The 23,416-nt window shown below is 34.2% G+C and overlaps 1 protein-coding gene across 2 annotated transcripts in view; it reads right to left on the reverse strand.

Annotated features, from left to right (window-relative positions):
• The window catches only part of LOC126737338 (extracellular serine/threonine protein CG31145), a 601,920-nt gene that overhangs the window by 429,705 nt on the left and 148,799 nt on the right, over positions 1-23,416 (reverse strand). For both annotated transcript variants that reach the window (XM_050442201.1, XM_050442202.1), the window contains one exon: positions 18,206-18,478. In XM_050442201.1, coding sequence (XP_050298158.1) covers positions 18,206-18,478 — 273 coding nt within the window. The remainder of the gene's footprint in view (positions 1-18,205; positions 18,479-23,416) is intronic.

Consider the following 23,416-nt stretch of genomic DNA (forward strand, 5'->3'; position numbering starts at 1 on the left):
ACTTTTGCCAGAAAAGTGAACAGTTGGAACCCATTGCAAGACCAGACCTTTGACAATATAATTTATTATCAACTTGAAAGAAGTTTTGCTTCAGTACACTGTCGATAAGAGAACAAATTTCTAATATGATATGAGTAGGTAGATTGCTTTGTGAAAAGAGAAGTTCTTCTGGTGGGATGCTTGGAAATAGGTTAGAAACATCGAAGGAAACAAGAAATGAGTTAGGGGGTATTTCTGTTTGTATTAAATTTTTGGTAAGTTTTATATATCCCATAACACTACAGTCCGATGGTTCTCTCTCACTCACTCCCAGTACTCATACCCAGTATAAATTTGCTAATCTCATATTGTTCAATTTTGTTATAATGTTAACTGTTCACTAGATGTCGCGCAATGAACCATTCAAGTATTGTTTGTTACTGTTTAGAATGTGTGTATGTGTTAAGTAACTGAGTAAGTATTTTACAATTTCATAATTTTATCTGTGTTTTTTATGTCACCTGTCAAAAAAAAAAGTTCGTATATGTTTTTGAACTGATTGTAATATATTTTAGAGTCTGATGATGGCAAGAACACTTGCCGAAGTGCATCACTCTATATTTAAAATATAATAAGGTATAACTAGTTAATAGATATAAAAATGTATATTTTACTCTAGTAAATAAGTCAGATAAGCAAAATCTTCCGGAACACCGTTTTGCTGAGTGCCGAGCATACATTGTAGGTATATAACTTAGAATAAAATCAGTATTTCATATACTTTTTTTTTCTCCAAAATATCCTTACACCCATTGATTAGTATTTTTAGTTGCGCCCTTTTTGTTGAGATCAAAGTTATGCAGTGTGTCCCAAAAATAAGATATGATGTCATTAATTATTTTTTTTTAATCGTAACCCTAATTTTTTATTACATATTTTTAGAGAACATGTTAAATTATACATGTAAAATTTTAAGTTTATGTGATTAACCGTTTTCAAGATAATTAAAATTAAGAAAAAATAATTAATATAAAATCTGTTTTTCTGAAAAAGTTTTTTTAACAAATGTTTAAACTATAGTCCATTTACTAATTAATATTACCCTAAACGTACTTGAAAATTGTTTTGAACATTTTTAACGAGCTATATAGAAATTACTATAGTGTGTCCCATGATTAAAATACATATAATAATGTTATCCATTATGTTTTTTAAAATTGCTTTCATACCCTATTTCTAAAAAGCATATCGACTTACAAAAGTGCAAAATTTCAGGTTTTCTACTTAGAACATTGAAAGGCTAGAATTAGCATTGCCGTAAAACTATAGACAGTTTTTTTGCTTGCAACATACCTGATGCAATGATGCCAAATGCTTATGTAAAAATGGCGAAAATACACCTTATAATATCATAACAATTTGTCAGTTATTTTAAAAGGCACGAAACAACACTATTGTTCCTCTTTAATAAATAAAATGTGATGCATTTTTTTAATAAAATATAACAGTCCCTATAAAGAAGTCAATATTTAAAGTTAAATGAAGGCAGATAACGTATATTAGAACAAAAGCTCAACACCATCGCAGTGTCGCTCGACCCCTGTCGATCCTACGGACACAAGAAATCTTTACCAGTGACGTCGATAAAAAATATTTACGTGATAAATATTTAATAATAATAATAATAGATTAGGCTTTAAATATAAATAATATTACATTTTATGAACTCTTTGAGTAAAGGTGCTATAGCTAAGGTAATATACTTCGGTACTGTAACTGAAGTAAAGATACAGTAACATATCTAACAAAAAACATTAAAAGTAATAATACGCAGCTAATTTAGAAGAAAGAACGATTAAAACGAAGTGCTACAAAGAATCTAAGTAAAACTGATCCAGACTGTAGTGGGATTTCTCACTCAACAAACCTTTTAAATTATTTCTAAATATGCTTAGTAATGGTAGTTCTTTTATGACACGGAGGAGGTGGTTATAGATAGTATATTTGCTTCAAACATTATTAACTTTTTAATTAGACTGGATGTAAGGTTATGCATCCCAACCACCACCTTAAAAAGTGCCCAAGACCAATTTGGATTTCACGGCGCACTATTATTTGTTTGCCAATCACCTTAGATTTTTGGTCAAAACCACATAAAACCCTCTCCAAAAGCCCTTTTATGATAATACTAGAATAAACTTTCGATATTGTCAGTTATAATACACGTTTCCTCTCTCGTGCAGCCTAAATCATTTAAAATTTGACGTTTATCGGAAGTTATTTTGGCCATTATAATGACAGGTGCCCTTGACAATCGCGTCGCCATTGCAACTGGCGGAGTGGAAACGGAATGCAAACTATGGAAATTAAATATTTCATCATTATTATAGATTTCTTAATAATTCATGTTTCAAGATACAAACATTCAGCATTTCAATATGCAATTTTTCTGCCAAAAGAAAAAAAACATAATCAGTCCTGTTAATAAAACCATGTAAAAAACGTAAGTTTTTTTATTCTTTATAACCTGTTAATAGATAGATTCTTGTATCCCACATACACTTCACATTTAAATCTTTATTTATGTTTATTTCCATGATCCCACATTCTACGTTGATGATATCGGTTCTCCCTTGATATGATGTTACGACAGTATCGGTATTTACTTGTGACAAGATCGGCTCGAATCTCCTTTTTTTCATGATGCTCTACAGACGGCACAAGTTTAAAACCATCGGAACAGGTCACAAAAACACAAGAGAGACCTTTTTCCTTTTTCAGCCAAAAAAATACAGAATTATATAAATGCCGAGTGTAAACCTAAAGTCATTTGACAAGATGACATTTTGCGAATCACTGAGCTTCAAAACAAAAATTACAATTATTTTTTTTTACTTTTATAAGTGTTAAGATAGATACAAGATATAACCCATTTACTACTTAGCGATACCCTAAACGCGCTTGAAATTCGTTTTAAACGTTTCTTATAACTTCTGGAGAAATTAATCTACACCCGTACCTTATTCTGATTTTCAACTCCTCAATGTTTGCGAACTTGGATACATTAACTTTGAATTTTAAATAAGAAAAAAATCTAAGAAACTCAAAAGGTCCTCTTCTACCAATCCATCTACCTGGAAATATAGTATCCAGATAGTTTCAAATAGAACTTGCAAAATGGAGAGGCGCATCTTGTTGAAACCAGGTGTTCCTATTTGATATGTGCTTCTATTTGATTAGGAAACAGGGCAGCTAAATTTAGAATTAGGTTTCTTGTACGAGGGTGGTCCGTTAAGTACTAAGCCTACAGAAGAAAAACGAAAATTTTGGAGAAATGATAATTTATTTATATACATAATGTCCTTTTAACTCAATACACTTCATCCAGCGATGCTCCGACTTCTTTAACACGTCTTAACAATAAGTTTTCTAAGGGTCTGCCAAGTAGGCCTCTGTAGGGATAGGAACGATAACCTCCTCATTCAATTCGAATTTTTGCCCGGCGAGTGATTTTTTCAAGTTTAGAAAGAATAAGTCACACAAAATCAAATCTGGCGAATACGGTGGATGGAGCAGAAGTTCGTAGACCAATTTAACCAATTGAGGATTTTCGTCACATTTTTTTCCATGCAAGCTGTTTTGAGGGCACCTGGGCGTAACTCATCAAAAATCGACGAAAATGTACACGTTAGTAAATTTCTCTTGCCATAGTGACGTCACTAGGCGATGAAGCTAAGTACTTGAAGAATTTTTTCTACGCAAAAAAGAACAATTATTAAGAACTCAAAAAACTATGAGGTATGCGACTCAGACTGTGAATGAAAAGGCCACGGAGGCATCATATTTGGTTAGTAATCGCATTGCCCAAGCAGGAAAAGCAAACACTATCGCTGAAAAGCTAATAAAACCATGTGTGGTAGACATAACAAAATGTATGCTCGACGAAAAATCTGTAAAGCATCTTTCTACAGTGCCGCTTTCGAACGATACAGTTACGCGCCGAATTGGGGATATCGCAGCAAACATAAAACAAGAACTGGTTTCACGGCTTCAAAATAACAAATTCGTCTTGCAAATGAGTCGACTGATGTTGCTGGACTAGCCATCTTGCTAGTAATTGTGCGATATCCATATAAACATTCACTCGAAGAAGACTTGCTTATGTGCTAATCCCTGCCTACTAACACAACCGGAGAAGACATTTTTAACACGATTAACATATTTTTTGAAGAAAAGCAACTCGATTGGAATTATTGCATTGATATTTGTACCGATGGAGCCAAGCCAATAACAGGTAGAACAGCAGGAGCAATATCACGAATAAAAATGAAAGCGCCAAATTGTAGTTCCAGCCACTGCATCCTGCATAGACAATCACTCGCGGTTAAGAAAATGCCACCAAATCTAAAATTGGTTCTTGATGAGTCAGAAAAAATAATTAATTTTGTCAAGTCACGTCCACTACAACCCCGATTGTGTAGCAATCAGAAAACACTATTGCTCCATACTGAAGTGAGATGGTTGTCTCGGGGTAAGACTTCGACAAGGCTTTTTGAGCTAAGAACAGAATTAAAAGTTTTTCTTACAGATGTTCTTTTTAATTTAAAAGACCGTTTGTCTGATAAAAGTTGGTTATTTAGACTAGCATTTTTAGCAGACATGTTTGGAAAATTTAACGAATTAAACCTGTCACTACAAGGAAAACAGACAACAGTTTTCAATGCTAACAACAAAATAACTGCCTTTAAAAGAAAATAAGATTTTTGGATTACTTGTTTTGGTAAGAGAGAAATCAAAAGCTTTTCATTGCTAAGTGAGTTCCGTCATAGTCTTAGTGATACAGAAATATTTCAAAATTAAATATTTCATATATCAAAATGAACTATTTTTATATAATGAATTGGTGCAATATCTCAATGCAATTTGCAATTTAGTCCCTGCAAGGGACTTTTGAATCTTACTTTCCTGAAGAACAGAATACAATACTGAAAATAAACTATAAGAAAATATGTCAAATCAGATCTATGAATCATTGTTCAAAACAATTTCACTAAATGATTTTTGGTGCAGGGTTCGTGATGAATATCCACAACTTGCCACAGAAGCTTTGAATGCTCTTCTGCCGCTCCCAACAACGTATTTGTGTGAAACGGGATTTTCAGCATATACAGCTACAAAAACAAAATACCGCATTAGACTGGATGCTGAACCAGACATGAGAATTCAACTTTCTTCTATCAAGCCTGACATTACCCAGTTGATGAGGAATAAAAAACAATTACATGCCTCGCATTAAATGAACTTAGTGTTATCATTTGCGTACTAACTCACTACTTACAGTATCTATCTTTTTTTGTATGATTATTAATAAACAATTCACATATAACTGCTTTTGCTTCTAGTTTAGAGTTTAGGGTTCCGTTAAAATTTTAGTTTTTTAAAAGCGTTCCGTTACGAAAAAAGTTTGAGTAACACTCACCTAGCCTATTGGAGTTCAAAGCGAGCGTTTAGATATTATTTAGATTATATGATATTGTGCCACGGCTTTCTGTACCGGGTGTCCTATTAATAATGTTCCTAGGTTTTATCTCAGACCTAATAATGGTAGAATCTTGAAAAAAAACTGTTATAAAAGTGGCAAAAAAATGCTGGAAATTATTTTGAAGTTCATTACTCAGCCGCTAGATGGCATTGTAGCTACTTCGAAAGGTAATATTCTATTTTTGTTAAAAAACTTCCAATAATGTGGATCTAAAAATATTATAGTAATAACCTGTAATATCCCTACAAAAAAATTGTGAGAGATATTTATGTCAGATATCAAATAAAGTCGTGGGGGAAGTTTTTATCTTCAGTGAGAAAAATAGTTTAAATAATGGCGTAAAAAATCTATATGATTGCAGTTAAGTTTTTTGAAATAATTAGTCGAATAAAATATCTCACAAGTCAACGCCCCATAGCAGATTTGACCAAAAGCTAAGAGTATAAAGTCAAGTTCAGAGATCTATTAGAATCTTTGATATACCGCGAATAGTCCGTGTGCCGGTGTTGCGTGTATTATCACATGGTTTGCATGTTTAAATCGCAAAATTGTATGTGGAAAGAGTCATAAAGTAATATTCTAAGCGATACTTAATCATTGCATTAAATAAATAAATGTTTATTTTTTTTTTAATTTATACATTTGATTCATAAAATTTGGCTACAGACGCCCACGGACCTTCCTCGTAAAAACTGTAAATATATTGGTCCATTTAGAATTTCTTTAAAGAAAATTGGGCCTATAACTTGTAGTTGATGAGTGTGGCCTTGACCATGCAACATCGTTTTTCTTGTGCCCAATTACGAAAATTTTGACGATTTACTTCTCCGTTCAGCAGAAACGTTGACTCATCAGAAAAGGAAATATTTTCTGTTTTGACAATGTTATTCTGCAGAGTTTCATAATTTGTTTGCAAAATTCGATTCTTCTATCTCCATCTTATTTTGAGATTGGAAATTGTTAGTTTAAAGGGATGAAATTTCTGTGCCTTCAGAACCCTTACTACTAAAGACTGACTCACTTCCAATTAGCGTATTTGTCTAGTAAAAATATTAGGATTCTTCTTTAACGGATAATATTGGGATTTGGAGTAACACTAATATTGGGATTTTCATTGAGCGCAGATTTACAAAAAACAGTTGTTATTCTAACGTGGAAATGTTTTCAAAATTGATTTTCAATTTTGCTTACAAGATCTTGCGATATCGATGGTAAATCAGGATACATATTCCCGAATTAGTCCGTAACTTTCTTTTGGGTTTTTTTCTCTATATCCAATCATCATTAAGATTTTAGTCTCGTCCTTTTCAGTTAAGTTCAGTCAAATTTAAAAAAACAGTACTTCATTAAATTTCATTATTCGAGTTATATTGATCAATTAAAAAGTAAAGATTTTACACTCATGACAAGTCTTTTAGTAATGTTTAAATTTAGGAATGCCACATTTTTGAAAATTTATGAAATTCCTTACAAAAAAAATGTTTACAAAAAAGCAATACTCTTAAAATTATGTCTAAAACCTATTTTTACAATAATCTATTTTACAGTATTATTCAGTAAAACCAAGTGGTCTAAAATTTTTAAATAATAAAAATAACAAATTACATCACACAGGTCACAAAAAATAAAAATTTTGCTGTTTTGTATGAGTCGACATGCTCTTGAGAAATAAGCACTAAAAGTCATTTTTAAAGAAATCATCGATAACATTATAATAATGTATTTTAACTTTGGACACATTCTATATTATTTCTACATATGTAAATCGTTAAAAATGTTCAAAACGGTTTTAATGTACTTTTACAATAATATTAAATAGTAAATGGACTACATGTTAAGGTTGAAATTTTGCAGCTATGTATAAGTTAACACGCTGTTTAATAATTCGCATTAAAAAATTAGTGTCGCTATTTAAAAAAATCGCCGATGTCAAGTATGTACGTAAATGAGTTGACTATTTTTAAGTAAGCCCCAGTAAAAATAGATATTGCCCACCTCTCCTCGCTGCAACGCCCACCTCTCCTCGCTGCAACGCTATAGCAAGTGTTTTCGTCCGCGCTTATGTGGATAGAACCATCCACACTGTGCCGCTGGATACAGGTGCGACAAAGACAATCATAACCTGACCTAGTGAAGTCCTGAGCTAAGGTTCGGAAATCAAAATGGCGTCTACGAACAATCATGGGTATCGAGCAAATGTCAATTAAACATCACGTTCACAATAAGAAAAGTCACATTTAAATATTTGTGATAGTAGCTGAGATTGAGAATGAGGTGTCATCGGAACGGACACTTTAGCAGAGAGTCCTGAAAATAAACGACAAGGATTTTTTTGCATCATGACAGGGAATACAGTGTTCGAGTCTTACTTCCAAAGGGGGCTTTGATACTAGAACGGAGCGCTATCGTTCTGGAGGGCTGCGTTAATACCAATAACTCGGACGGCAAAGTAGTCATGTTTAAACCTGCACTGCATGATGAGGCTGTTGTTCAAGGGATAGCAGTTGAAGACCCTTGTACGTACTGAGAGGAGTATTCCTGTGAGGGTAATGAATATCAATCATTAGCCTGTGCTGTTACAGAAAGGCACTGATTTAGAATACTGCTCTGCAGTTCCAGCAATACTTCAAATAAACAAGTTGCATGATAAGCATCACGTTAAATTATGTTTGGACTGTGCAATGCCCCTGTCACTTTTGAACGGCTGATTGAGTTGTTTTAAGAAGGCTGCCCTGGAAGACTTGTCTGTTCACCTCGATGACATTATTGTGGTAGAAAAATCATTTGAGTACCTCATGAAGTATCATCTGTTTTAAAGAGTTCTGCAGTATGTGGGTCATGCCATTTACAATCCAGTAGTTGTTAATAAGGCAAATTCCCTGACTGTCAAAGATTGGCCAGCGCCCAAAACAACCTACGCGGTTTCTTCAAATTATACACTTACTCCCGACGCTATGGGCATGGATTTACCAACATTGCAAAACCATTGATGGGCTAACAGAAGGAGAACGAAAATTCCAATGGTCCCAAGATTGTCAGGAACGAAGAGGCTCTGACACCTATCTTGAGCACCTATCTTGAGCTATCCCCTATTAATTTTTTTCTGAATTTTAGAAAATTTGTACTGGATACCATCGCTCACAATGTGGGTATAGGAGTTGTGTTGTTCCAAATCCAGAATTACCAAGGAGAAAACGTCATTGGCTATTTTAGTAAGACACTGTCCAAGCCAGAGCGCAAGTATGGCGTCACACGCCGAGCATTATTAGCTGGTGTTACAGGTGGAGAACTTCTACAAGTAGAAAGTTTCTGCTGCGAACTGACCAGGCAGCTTTAAAATGGCTCTATTAGTTTAAAAATCCGGGGATAAAAGGTGGAATGGCAAGATGGCTAGAAAAACTATAGAAGTTTGGCCCTGAACATCGAAAACGTGGCACCCATGGAAATTCAGATACTTTATCAAGAAGAGCTTGCCTAAAGGACAGTGGTAAACATTGTCAGTGAGCAGAGGAGAAAGATGCTCAATTGCTAAGAACCACCATCATCGATAATACTTGGCAAAATAGGGATTTTATAAAAGACCAAGAGAAAGATTCCGATATCCAGATAGTCTTAGCCTGGATAAAGGAAGGAAAGAAGCCAACTGGCGAAGAAGTTGCCAAGTATTTCCATAATGCCAAGTCATATTGAGCACAATGAAACTCTCTAATTTTGGAAGATGGACTCTCGCGGTGTTGAAGTAAAACAGTTGACCACGACCGAACAGAGGAAACAAAGCAAATCATTGTGCCTAAATGTCGGTTTCCGGAGTTGCTAGAGAAAATTCATTCCGTTGTATCAGAAATGTAATGCGTTGTATACGCGGCAAGTAATGGGCCACAGAGGAAGCAACAGGCTTTGATGCATCAAAAATGCAACGTGGAAAGTCCATTTGAAAAGATTGTTATTGACGTTGCTGGTCCGTTTTTCGAATATGAATTAGAGAGTAAGTACACCGTAGTCGTGGTGAACTACTTCAGCTTCTTAGGTTGGGGCATACCATTTACTATACCAGGAAGCATCTACTATTTCCGACCTCTTAATAAAAGAATGAATTTACTGATTTGATCCACCTTTGGTGTTATATTCAGACCGAGGACTAAATCTTGAATCTTCGAATTTCCTGATACTTCTAATCAAGAAAACGATAGCTAGAACATTACATCCGCAGACAGATCGCATGGTGGAATGAATGAATAGGTCCATTAATCAGATGAAAGACGCTCATGATGTTAATTCCAAAGATCAGAGGTACAATAATGGTGACTTGATTTGGCTCTATGATCCTAAGAGACGGAAAGACGGGACACCTAAACTTCAAACATCCTGGGTTAGGCCATACAAACTGCTGGAAGCCATCGACGATGGGAATCTTCCGGAACAGCGTTCTGCTGTATATATAAGGAGTTGCATCGCCCATAGTGGTCAGTTTTCAGTTTAGTAAAATTCAAAATATTAGCGCGAGATTTAAATAGTTGTAAATAAATACAGCAAAAATAAATATATCTAGTAATCGTAAGTGATCTTTGAATTGGTCTACTATTTTCGATTGTTTTATTCCACACCTAACGAACGGGAATAACGCTACAGTAATAAGTTTTTTCAAATAATGTAGTCTAAATTTGATCTGTCTTTTACCAAAAATTCCTTTCGAGATTACCTTCGTATCTCTTATTGTCGATTTATAATTTTCACTTCCTTTAGCATGATGTTTCGTCCCGTATTTCTAAATGATATTCGTCGCCGTTTCGACCGGAGAAGAGCTCCAGACTCATTTGCGCCCTTTATTTGATCCTTTGTCCGGTGACCGGTGGTTATTTCCCTGTGGCATGAAGTAATTACATCATACCGTGGATTATATAATCCACTGTCATGAAAATTACATAAAGCCTTTTGGCTTTATTCCTTTTTTTTCCTTGTTTGGTAGGTAGTAATTAGACCGGAGCATACTTTTGGTAAAAGTTTGTTCTTTTCTTTTTTTAATTAGTATTTATGTAATACAAGGGCGGATCCAGGGTGAGGGAGACACGGAAAACAATGCGTTATCTCAGCTAAATAATGCAAGGACGCATGAGCGGAAATGTGAAAATGAGTCCTCCCGGCTAGCGAAACGGGTTTGAAAAACGCGCTAAATTAAAATATTAGCTTTTTCTCGGCCCTGCTTAATTTGTCGGTTTACGGATATCCATCGGTAGGCTATGAATATAGGCAGTAAATGATTTTTCGAATAATTTGTTGGAAAAGCGAGACTCTTCTTCAGTTGCTCCCCTCCCTCTGTGAATCAGCCACTGTGTATTATTTAATTATTTATTTCTGGGCTTTGAAAATTTGTAGTATAATAACGTTTACAATAAGATAAAATATAAACCTCAAAATCATAAAATAAATTGTAAGAAAAAATAGGCTTAGAAAAACATATACATACATGATCATTAGATAATTTACGTAAAGTAAATCAAAGACAGGTACAAGAAAACACAAAAAAATTTAAATGCTTAGACTTAAAAATCATATCGATTTTTTTTCAATAGCATCATACATTTTTTAAAGTTTTATTAAAACTTAAAGTTACATTTTTTAAAGTCATGACTTTTGGCATAAGAGTTAACAATATAATAAATTAATGTTGCAACTGAAAATACTACACTTTATAAATAGTACATTTTTAAATGTTGGAAATCCTAGGTATATTCATCCACGGAGCAATATTGGACTTGTAGGCTAAATATATATCTTAGATATTCGCCACTGCTTTTTCTAAAAAAAAAATAATTTTTAAAATCCTCAATCACTTTTTAGCAAATTTGATCTCTTGGTTTTATTTCGTCCGACGCATGGTTTTGGCTTAAAAAAATAAAAACAATTTTACTCCCTAAAAATCTGATGCGCTGTGAAAATGTTTGTTCGTCGATTGCAAGCAAATTAAGGAAACAGATTTATTACAAGAAATATGAAATTACGCACACGTTCAAATATTCCCAGCGTATTTCGTCTAGTTTCACACAAGGCAACTATTCGGTCTCTTAAGTCTTCTAGAGTATTTCCGGGGGTTTTATAAACTAGAGTTTTAAGGTGCCCCCATAAAAAAAATCTAAGCTATTGAGATCGGGGGATCCTGTTGGCCATTGTTGTAGTCCTCCGCGACCGATCCATCGATTCCGATAAACGGTATTTAAATGGTTTCGGACGATTAAACTAAAATGAACCATGTACCACATTCGATTTCTCAATAGAAGTGGCATATCTTCAAGAGGCCCAGGTAGTTCTTCTTCGAGAAACTGTAAATATGACTGACCATCAAGGCGTTCTGGTAGTAAAAATGGGCCTATTAGGTAATCACCAATAATTCTTGCTGAAACATTAACCGAAAATTGGTATTGAAAATAGCTTTCGGTTATGTCATGGGGGTTTTCTTCTGCCCACAAATGATTTTTGTGAAAATTTTCGATCTTCCTCGTACTCGTTTGATTGTAGAACCGCGTTCTCAATTTCAGGGGTTCTGACAGTTCAAGGTCTACCTTCCGGAGTACCTTTCTTGAAACAACCAGTTTTCCTAAGACGACGATGAATATTTAAAAGGAACGGCTATCTGATCTGGCTTCTGTTGCGTTACCATCAGCGACGTCATATACGAAATGCATTGTTGTCATTTTTTCATTGGTATAATTTGGCATTACTAATATTCAGAAAAATAGCGTGGGAACGAAATAAATTCAATAAATAGTTAAAAATCAAATAAATGACATGCTGTGATGGTTTTTAACAATTTGACATTTAAAATCACAGCTCGTTGCCCAATGCCCATAGCAACGAGCAATAAGAAACTATTGCGTTAAATAAAGACGCGTTACGGCACTTTTTTACTCCCATTTACTTTTTAAACGCGTTAAAAACATGAGTATTTCTTAAATTTTTTAACTTTTCATACTTCTTGTAATAAATCTGATCCCTTAATTTGCTTGCAATCGACGAACAAACATTTTCACACCGCATCAGTTTTTTAGGGAAGTAAAGTTGCTTTTATTTTTTTAACCGAAAACCATGCGTCGGACGAAAAAAAACCAGAACATCAAATTTTCTAAAAAATTATTGAGGATTTTAAAAATAATTTTTATTTAAAAATTTTATTAAGAAAATATTTTTTTGTACATTAAAAAATGCGTCTTGATGCATAGAATACATATACAAAATTTCATAAAAATGTCGACAATATTGTTAAAGTTATCATTAAAAAACTGATTTTTTTTTAACATTTTAACACCCTGTATCTCAAAAGTTAAGACGTTTACGACATGTTCATAGGAACTTTTTTCACATGGGTCCAGAAATCACCGTCTTAAATATTAGCACGACTTTAAGGAACATCCTGTATATATTTATAAACCCAAGTTTACTGAGTGCCCTAGAAATAATGATAGGTCAGACTCCAGGGTAACGCTCAGATACTGATGAAACCTGAGGGTAGCCTCAAAAACCTTGAAGGTAGGTTATTTGTACCTACCACTTTAAAGAAAGATTTTATTTTGTTTCTTAGAAAAGCATATTGAGTGACTTTTGCAATATTTAGATCCGGAGCAGGAGAATGATACCACTGAACTAGCCAGATTGAAGTTTAAAAATAATGTTCGATCGAAAAAAAAATACAACATTTTAGGTCATCAGCAAAACAAAAGAATTTAGAGAATTGAAAACAGTTGAATATGCCATTAATAAATATAACGAATAATAAGGGACATTCCAATAATATACCCTGATTGTCAGCAGCTTTCAGTTTATTAAGTAAGTCAGTGTCAATGGTGCACCTCATCTAAGACGCCCGACAGAGAGTCAATAAAGATAATTAAAATCAGTTCTGTAGATTTTTTTGAAAGCAAACCAAATTGCTCATCAACAATTTCTGCTATATCGGGTATGGATATTAAATATGAGGCGACAAACTTTTCAAACAATTTTGTGATAGAGCTGATATTACAAACTGGCTTATAGTTATTGATACCGGCCTTACTACCAGATCTTAAGATTAGTAGTATGTACCTTAGTTTTCAAGATTGTGGAAAAACACTCGAGGAGAGTTACTCACCAAACATAATGTGAAGTGGACGAGAAAGAACATAACTACATGTTTGAAGACAGAAAGTGGAGCCCGTATGAACCTATATCGGATATCGGAATAGAAAATTCAGAAACACAAATATGTTTGATTGACAATTTATTTTGAAATATAACATTTTTATTTAAATAAACTGTTTTTATTAAAAATTAGTAAAAGGCTTTTTTATTAAAAAATTATAAAATTAGGCTTAAGTTATTTCCTTTTTCTTACTTTTGATAAAATTCCAGATATTTTTTATATTATGTTCAGTTAAAAAATTTTATGAACCTTTAACAAAACCTTAGTAGTATAATCTAAATACGATTGTAAGCGAGGATAATTAAATAAAGCATTATCACAAACGAGCAGCCTTAAATTATCTGCGATCCTGCTTTTTCTCTATTCTCAGTTGTCTGAACTCTGCTGAAAACCAAGCAAGAAATTTGCGTCTGGATACTTCTTTTTGTAGAACAGTACCATGAATAAAAAAGTTTAAAATGTCATAAAAAAGATTGACCGTTCAATCAAGAGGGGTAATGGAATAATATCTCATTCCTAATTTATCTGATCCACGTAGTCATTCAACAGAGACAAATCAGCTACCTTAAAATTATTGTAAAATATAATATCATACTAACTCTCCGAATTACTGTAATTGCCCGAGTTCTAGATCTGGATAATCAAAGGTGGATGATACCCATTCGCAGAAGTCAGTGCATCATCGCTTTGTATCATTATAGTGCTCAATTTTGTAGACAAAATGAAATTTAGCATTTTGCTTGAATGATTTGCAACATTGTTGATCTGGTAGAAAATATGTAATACACAAAAATTACAGCCGTACACAATACACAATCAGTGTCGTAATTTCATCCATTGGCTTTCGATTTTAATCATCTACCTTAGGTATTTTCTGCTTGACTATGTAGAAGGAGATAGATAAACAGCTGCTACTATTAATACACTAGAGCCAGTACCAATTCTGAGCAATAACTGCTCAATATCAGGAACAACTACCTCTGAACTAGTGATTTATACTAGCAGAAACATTTGTTTGAAAAGTGGTTAACTTTGATCGGAGTCCGCAAATATTTAGTTAGACAATTTCATAATTCTTGGATTCGGATGTACTAGGAGAAGGTTCTAGTTTACGTTTTTTTAAACAGCAACACATGGAAATCGATTCTGATAATGACTACATTTTCAGCAACCTCTTTCCATGCTTTTAATTCGATTTGAACTACCTGACATTTTTCTCTCTGCTTGAAGCCGTTTTTCTTTAGTTGATCGACTTTAACCAGATTGAAATTAATTTTAACGCCCTGTTTTTGCTTGGTTTAGCTACTCTAGAGGTATCTTTTATAAGATACCTGTATAGTAGATGTATCTTTTATGTGAGGTAGGTTATCAGAAAATGAACCAAGTAGGTACTTGGCTTCTGGCATTTCCTTAATTAACAAATAACATAATATTAATAGTTCGTTTTTGGGTTCGAAGATTCATTGGTTAGTGTCAAGGTGGTGGTATTTTTTATGGGATTAGATGCTACATTTTTCAAGTTTTCACTCTCCAACCTAAGGTCGCCTACCAGCTTTATCAATTACGGTATTCCTAAAGCTTCTTCTTAAAGCTCTTTTCATAGTCTTGACTGCAATGAGAACTGCACATAGGCTACAAGCGCTTAAATGAAGTATCTGAGATAGTAGATTGTGAGGGTTTTGTGACCTATATCGGAGGCAGAGAGCAGCCAATGGGCCTTGGTAAACAGGGGAACCAGCAACAGAGCTGGTGCAAAGTTCTGTAGTGGGGCTCTATATCTGTTGGTATATTCGTTGGAGGAGCACGCTACTATCTTCCCGGCTGAAGTCTTTATTCTGAATCCGCCTAAAATGAGTATTGGACATATTGACGACATTGTCAATCTGATAGATGGCATAATTGCTGTTGATAGTATTATAAATGAATAAATAAAACTGCTTGGACAGCAAGGTTGCCGTTAAGGTTATTACAGCCAAAAAGGTCAGCTCCAATAAGGTAATGGAATGCAACTGGTGAAGTTGGGCTACAGGGTATCTAATATCTGGGTAACACCATACAGTTTACCTAGTGACATTAAATATTTCAAACCAGAGTGCCTCATTAGTTTTTTCTAAGACTACTGATCTCTGGAAGACCTTCGGGAGGTACGACGGGTCTATCAAGAGACCTATATGTATAACAGCCTCTTTGGCTGCCCATGCCTCACAATTCAAAAGAATACAATTTGAATCTGATAAACTTATGACATTCTGCACCAAAGCAAAACTGAACAAAAAACTTTACTAAAACAGAAATCTTTAATAATCATAAGCGAGCAACGGTTCTATCAATGCCTTGACTAAAATATATTTGTGAACATACGATGGTCGCTAAAGTCAAGCAAGTCACGACAAAATTTGCTTATAATTTTCCAATTATTACATTTTTTTTGTCACGAATATAATAGTACTTAAAACTAAATAGTTCTATGATTGGTTAGCGATAAAACTATTTTGTGATTTCAAAAAAGTAGTCCATTTTTCTCAAAGAGACCTCTTGATAATAAAAATTCGGAGATTAGAGGACACAAAGTCAATGGTCTCAAAAGATGTTTATTTTTAAAAAAATGATTACACGTGTTTCGCCCTAAGGCATCGTCAGATCTAAAAGAAAACAGAAAGCAACCCTAGTATAAAAACAACAATGCATAGACACAAATTACAATATAGAGATTTGACTTACCGGTAAAGCTATTGGATTAACACCACAAACATTCAAGTTAAAACAAAAATAAATACATACAAAATAAAAATAATGCTGACGTTCACATTAATTCCGGTGTCAAAACTAAATAAAATAAAAGTAAACAAAACAAGCAGAGTGAGGTTAAGTTGAACGGGAGAACGGAAATAAAGCAAAAAATAAAATAAAGAATAAAAAGTGATATATGACTTGACATCATTCACACAAGACAGTACCGGACTCCTTTTTGCTCTTGTGATCTCCATCTTCTCTATGGTATCTCTATGGTAATCTCTATATTGTAATTTGTGTCTATGCATTGTTGTTTTTATACTAGGGTTGCTTTCTGTTTTCTTTTAGATCTGACGATGCCTTAGGGCGAAACACGTGTAATCATTTTTTTTTAAATAAACATCTTTTGAGACCATTGACTTTGTGTCCCTTTAATCTCTGAATATTTTGTGATTTGACTGTAACCCCAAGGGTTCCAACCTTAGGACTTGCATTATGATGGAAATTTTTGTTTCTTTTGCAAAAAAAATTAACGCGGCGTTGCGGTATACCTCTAATTTTTCAAATTTATGACTAGTTTATTATAACAGATTAAGTAGGAAAACTCTTAAACATAAACCTATTAATCAGATGATGCGACAACGAGAGTATCAGTTTCTGACGTTAACAATTATTCTGGATGCTAGCAGAAGTCATGCGATAAGATTTGTGTAAGAAAGAAATGCAGCGTTGCCAATTTGCCCATAATTTGCTATTAAATACTTTTATATTTTACTACTTGACAACGTTGTTATAAAAAAAAATCATATATTCACTACAACATACATTTTTCATTGAGATGTGACCTGATCTTTCAAAAATCTGCATAGACACCTAAGGCGGCCATGCCAATACGACTATAATTTCCACAGTTCCTAATACTTCTCCGGTTACTCTCAGTTTTTGCATTTAACCATGCATAGCCTATAAATAGAGGAGGTCTTTTCAAAGGTTTCATTCTGCTCCTTAATAAAACGCAATTCTTAGAAAAATCTTCTTCGCGGTTTGAATAATGTAGTTATTTTAATAAGGTCCAAGAAAAGAAGAGCAAAGGGAGGAGACTTTCCAGAAATGAATAAGCCCGATGATGAGACCGGTGCATTCAGTAATTTTTACATTTAGTTTTCTATTCCCCCCATTTCAAAAAGGAGGGTCTTTTATTTAATTAATTAGGCTTTTGTTACCGTGCAATCGGAGCATCCGGCAACTTCTTCCGTTTCTTTATTTGCCAGAAAAGGTAATTATATAAGGGGTATCTAGTTTGCTATGCATAAAAAGGGTTTTCATCCTCTTTTTTTCTCCTCGTGTTCCTTTTGAGATCGGTTCGCTCTATAATGGATTGCAAAGAATAATTTTACCTTTTTTTTTAAATCTGCCTCCATTTTCGGTCCGAAAAACCCTCTTGTTTTGTAAACGTGAAAACGGTAATAAAATGTTGTGTCGGTCCGGTGTGACATAAATAAATCGACATACGAAACACGTGAAAATCAAATACGACTCTTTTAAAGTAGGGAGGGAAGAAACAGTTTTATTTTCCAAGAATTAATAAAATAAAAAGTATTTGAAATATTGAACATTTAAGGCACATTGGTAACAGCGCTTGTCACTCGTCAAAGTTGTTCCTTGTCAAAGTATTGACGAAGTTGCCAAGCTGATCTTGTGAATTTTATCAATAACATGCTTTAAGTTAGATACAGTGTAGTTACAATGAAGAAAAAAGAATTCTCTACAAATGTACTTACTCGATAATAATGTTCTTAACATCCGCAATAGTGGGATTCTTCAGTTTCTTAGGATCTATTTCAACGACCTTGTTTGTCCTTGAAACTTCAGCCCTGATTTTTGCCTGTTCTATGCTGGTTAACGATAAATAGTCCATGAGGTCACTGAAGTCATCGAACTGCTCATCCTTGGGATCGTCCAAAGGTTTTTCTTCCAACGAGTTGAGACCCTTTGGACTTAGAAGCGAAGGTTCTGATGGGAGACTTTCTTTGGAGATATTCATATTAAGACCACTGGAAAAGAAAAGAATGATCGATTCAGTTATGTTTGGTTCGGACAAATTTATGCAATTACATATAAAAATATTAGTTTATATTTAGACTGATCACTTCTAGAAACTGTTAGCGCACCGCTAAATCATAATTGTTAAAATCTATTAATCGCGCATGTACTACACATATTTGGTATATTCTGGGCACTTTTACCAGCAAGGTAAAAAGCAGAGACAATTGACTAGCAATCGGGTTAAGAACGACGTGAGTGCCGGATCTAACAATTCTACGAAACCCAAAATAAGGACCTTTTAATTTGTATTTGGTTGTGAGAGCAAGGCTTATGAAGTTGGTAGTTATATAAAGGGACGTCCCTATCTACAGTGAAGACAGAAGACCATTGGTAAGTGCCCTTTACTTCAAACATTTAAAACCATGTGTGTATGTAACGTACAATTCCTTTGAACCATATCATTTACTAAAATACAGTCCACTATTACATTTTCTTATTATATCTTCATGGTTGTGCGTTAACATTTTGGTCCTTCGAGCCGGATAAAATAAAAAATAATAATTGTAGTCTCCAAAACATATAAACAAGTTTTTTTTCAAAACTATTCTAAAAATTTTACGTAGTGTGTAGTGCAATCCGTACTCCGCTCAAAGCGCTGCGCGCACCGGTACTCGTCATTCGTTCGTTTCCAATCCTTTCTGAATGTCTCTTAAAAAACCGATCACCGCTCGTCAGTGACATTGAAATTTATTTTAGACGAGTAAATTACCATCCCGCGGCAGAAATTGTCCCGCGTTTTACTGCATTTCACAGTCTCGACTCCGGTCAATTCGCACCGCGAGGCTCTGAATTTAAGCTTTAGTATAGTGTAGCAGATTTGATCCCAAAACTTATTTATTTTCTTTTCGCGTACTTTTCAAGTGACTTATTTTTATTATAGCCTTAGATTATTGGTTTTTATGGTAATTTAAGTAGGTATAGCTATCAAAAAAAAACTAGGGAAAAATTAAAATAAAAAATTTTTATTAAAAAAAAAAAAAAAAAAATGTCTTTAAAAAAGGCAATTCAGAAACGAGATGTGCTTACTAATAGCATAGCTGAATGTCATCGTTTCGCTAAAGAGTCTGAAAAAAGTCCGCAATACATGGAGCACTTTAAAGTTAGGTATTCCGATTTGGATGAAATTTATGAAAAATTTGGAGAGTACCATAATTCTGTCATTATGGCAATCCCAGAAGATTCTGATGAGGATTATAAAACTTAAGACAAAATTCAGAAAGATGTTGTGAAGAATTATTACGAATGTAAAATGATTTACAACAAACTTTGCTTGCAAACCGATCAATCTTCTTTCAATGTTGTTCGAGTTGAATCAAATGCTAAATTGCATAAATTAAGTGTGCCTACCTTTAAGGGTGATCCGAAATCTTGGCCAACATTTTTTGATTTGTATAACCAAATTGTTCACGACAATGATAACATAGGCAATGTTCAAAAACTACAGTATTTATTTTCTTTTCTTGAAGGAGAGCCTTTGAAACTGTTAACAGGCATTGCTATCACAGATGATAACTATAATATCGCATACAATAAATTAATCAGTCGTTATCAAAATAAACGGCTTATGGCTTCTAATGCAATTCATGCAATAATGTCAGTTACACTAAGAAATGATAGCTCGAAAGAACTAAGAAATTTGATTGATACATTTTCAGAGTCTTTAGCAGTCTTGAATGCTCTCGGATTTCAAACAAAAAACTGGGATTTTTTACTGTTTTTTATTCTACTAGAGAAAATAGATATACCTACAAGAACAAGTTTTGAAATAGAATTTAGTCAAGTTGAAATTCCAAAATATGAGAATTTATATTTATTTTTGGAAAATAAATGTAAAGCTTTAGAGTCTTTGCAACATTCTATATCTAATAAATCTAACAAATCTTATTTTCAGCCAAATACCAAACAAAATATATACCCGAATTTCAAATCCAATAATAAACCTGCTACTGCCTTTTCAGCCTACGTATCTAATAACAATTCTTTACCTAATCCTAACATTAAGTGTTTTCTTTGTAATGCCTTACATGTACATACAAAATGCACAAAATTCGCAGAACAAAATTCGCAAGATCGCCTTTCATTTGTTAAGCAGAAGAACCTTTGTTTAAACTGCTTACACCCATCTCATTCTGTTCAAAATTGTTCTTCAACATATCGTTGTAAGACATGCAATGGTAAACACCATACATTAATTCATATGTCTAAAAATATTTCGGAACCTAATGCTTCAAACCTACCCTCTTGTTCTACTACTAATTCTGCCACAACCCACCAAACTAACGATAATCTAAATACCCATTGTGGTAATACCTTTGCTATTCAAGGTACTGTTCTTCTAGCTACAGCTGTCGTAGAGATAATGGATGGTAAAGGGAATTATCAACCCATAAGAATTTTAATTGACAATGGCAGTCAAAACTGCTTTATCTCAGAAATCTGTCTTCGCCGTCTTGGTCTTCCAAGGCGTCAATTTACAACCTCAATTTTTGGTTAAAATCAAATGTCATCCTTCACTTCAAAGGGCATAGCTCATTGTACCATAAAACCAAAGTGGAAAGTTAATCCTTTATTGTCCTTTGAAGCCATTGTTGTACCACAATTATGCTGGAACATGCCTTCATTTACTTTACAAAACGATGAATGGAAACACTTACAAGGGCTTGAACTTGCTGATCAATCCTATTATATTTCTAGTCCAGTTGATTTACTATTAGGGGCCGAAGTTTTTACTGAGATACTAAAAGAAAAGAAAATTGTTGGCCAAGTTGGTCAGCCTACGGCTATTGAGACCGTCTTCGGTTGGATTGTTTTGGGTAAAGTAAACAATAATTCTTGTCCCTCGAAAACGACTTCTTATTTTCTTCACAACTCAGAAGCTCAACCTCTTGAGTTAATAATGACCAAGTTTTGGGAACTTGAAGAAATCCCTTCCGCTCCTTTAATTTCAGGGGATGATCAAAGGGCTGAGTTGATTTTTAGCCAAACTGTCAAACGGACCTCTACTGGTCGGTTTATGGTATCCCTTCCTTTTAAAGAATCGGAACCAGACGTAGGAAATACTTATCCTCAAGCCCTCAGAAGATTTTTACTTCTTGAATCCCCACTTATAAAAAATCCTGAATTATACAATTCTTACTCAGATTTTATAAATGAATATATTCATCATGAATATATGACTCTTATTCCATTTAACTTGCCCAAACCAAATATTTCGTGTTATTTGCCACATCATTGTGTACTAAAACCGGATAGTATTAGCACTAAACTCCGTGTTGTTTGGGATGCTTCGGCAAAGGGTCCTAAAGGTCTTAGTCTTAATGACACTTTGCTACCTGGTCCTAAATTACAAAACGATTTGAGTTCTTTATTACTTATTTTCCGTCTTTATCCGATAGTTTTCATAGCCGATATAAGACGCATGTTTTTACAAATCCTGATAACCCCGGAACATAGAAAATTTCAAAGAATCTTGTGGCGATTCTCAGCAAAGGATCCAATTCGCGAATATGAACTCAATACAGTTACTTTTGGAGTGTCTAGCTCACCTTTTCTTGCCATAAGGACCCTTAATGAACTCGCAGAACGCGAAAAGGAAAACTTTCCCAATGCAAGTCGTATTTTAAAACAAAATACATATATTGACGATGTTCTCGGATTTAGCCCTTCTATTTCTTCAGCCCTTGATCTTCAAAGGGAGCTAATCGACTTATTGAAATCTGGTGGATTTCAGTTGGCCAAATGGGCCTCAAACTGTCCAGAATTATTAGCTGCAGTCCCTGAATCTGACCGCCAAATGTCTCTTTCTTTTGACAAAGAACAACCAAATTTTATCAAGGTTTTAGGCCTTCAATGGCATCCAAAAAGTGACATATTTACTTATCAATACAAACCACATGAATCTGAATGTACAAAACGTACTTTCTTGCAGGTCATAGGAAGAATATTTGATCCTTTAGGTCTTCTTTGTCCTATTTTATTATTAGCTAAATACATTATGCAACAACTATGGCTCTTAAAAATAGATTGGGATGATACTCCTCCAGAACCTCTAGTAAAGTTATGGACCGAGTTAAAATCTGAACTTCCCCTGTTATCAGAGTTTAAACTTCCAAGGCAAATTAGTCTTGCAAACAGATCTTGTGACATCATAGCCATATGTGATGCGTCTAACAAAGGTTACGCCGCAGTAGTTTATTTTCGAGTAGAAGGTGGTAATCAAATTTCTGTATCTTTGGTTTGCGCAAGGTCTCGAGTAGCACCAATTTCAAATCGTCAAACTCTAGCTCGATTAGAATTACTAGGCGCGGTTCTTTTAAGCAATCTGGTGAGTTTTGTCATACACACCTCTTCTACTCATATTACCATCAATAATATTTATGCCTATACTGACTCCCAAATAGTTCTTGCCTGGTTAAACTCTCCTCCAGAGAGATGGCAGACCTTTGTGGGAAACAGAGTAAATCATATACAAAAAATAATCCCCTCTTCATCTTGGTATTATATTCCATCAGCTATTAATTCAGCTGACTGTGCTTCCAGAGGCTTAACAGCTTCTAAATTGATCTATCATGATTTGTGGTGGAAGGGCCCTGCTTTTCTTTGGCATCCAAAAAGTAGTTGGCCCGATAGTGTAAGGGATCTTCCAAAAAAGGATTTTAGCGCTGTAAATATGGAGGAAAAACGCAAGGTTTTTACTACGACTGTTGAGAATCATACTTTGGATCTTCTTATCAATAAGTTCTCGTCATTACCTAAAATTCAACGCATTTTATCATATTGTGTCAGAGTAAAAACGAATTTTAAGAAAAATACTACAAAATTGTATAAATATCCGAGTCCAGATGAAATGTGGAAGTCTTACTCTGTCTTAATTAAACATGTCCAAA

Source organism: Anthonomus grandis, chromosome 6 (genome assembly GCF_022605725.1).
Source record: "Anthonomus grandis grandis chromosome 6, icAntGran1.3, whole genome shotgun sequence".
Classification (NCBI taxonomy): Eukaryota; Metazoa; Arthropoda; class Insecta; order Coleoptera; family Curculionidae; genus Anthonomus; species Anthonomus grandis.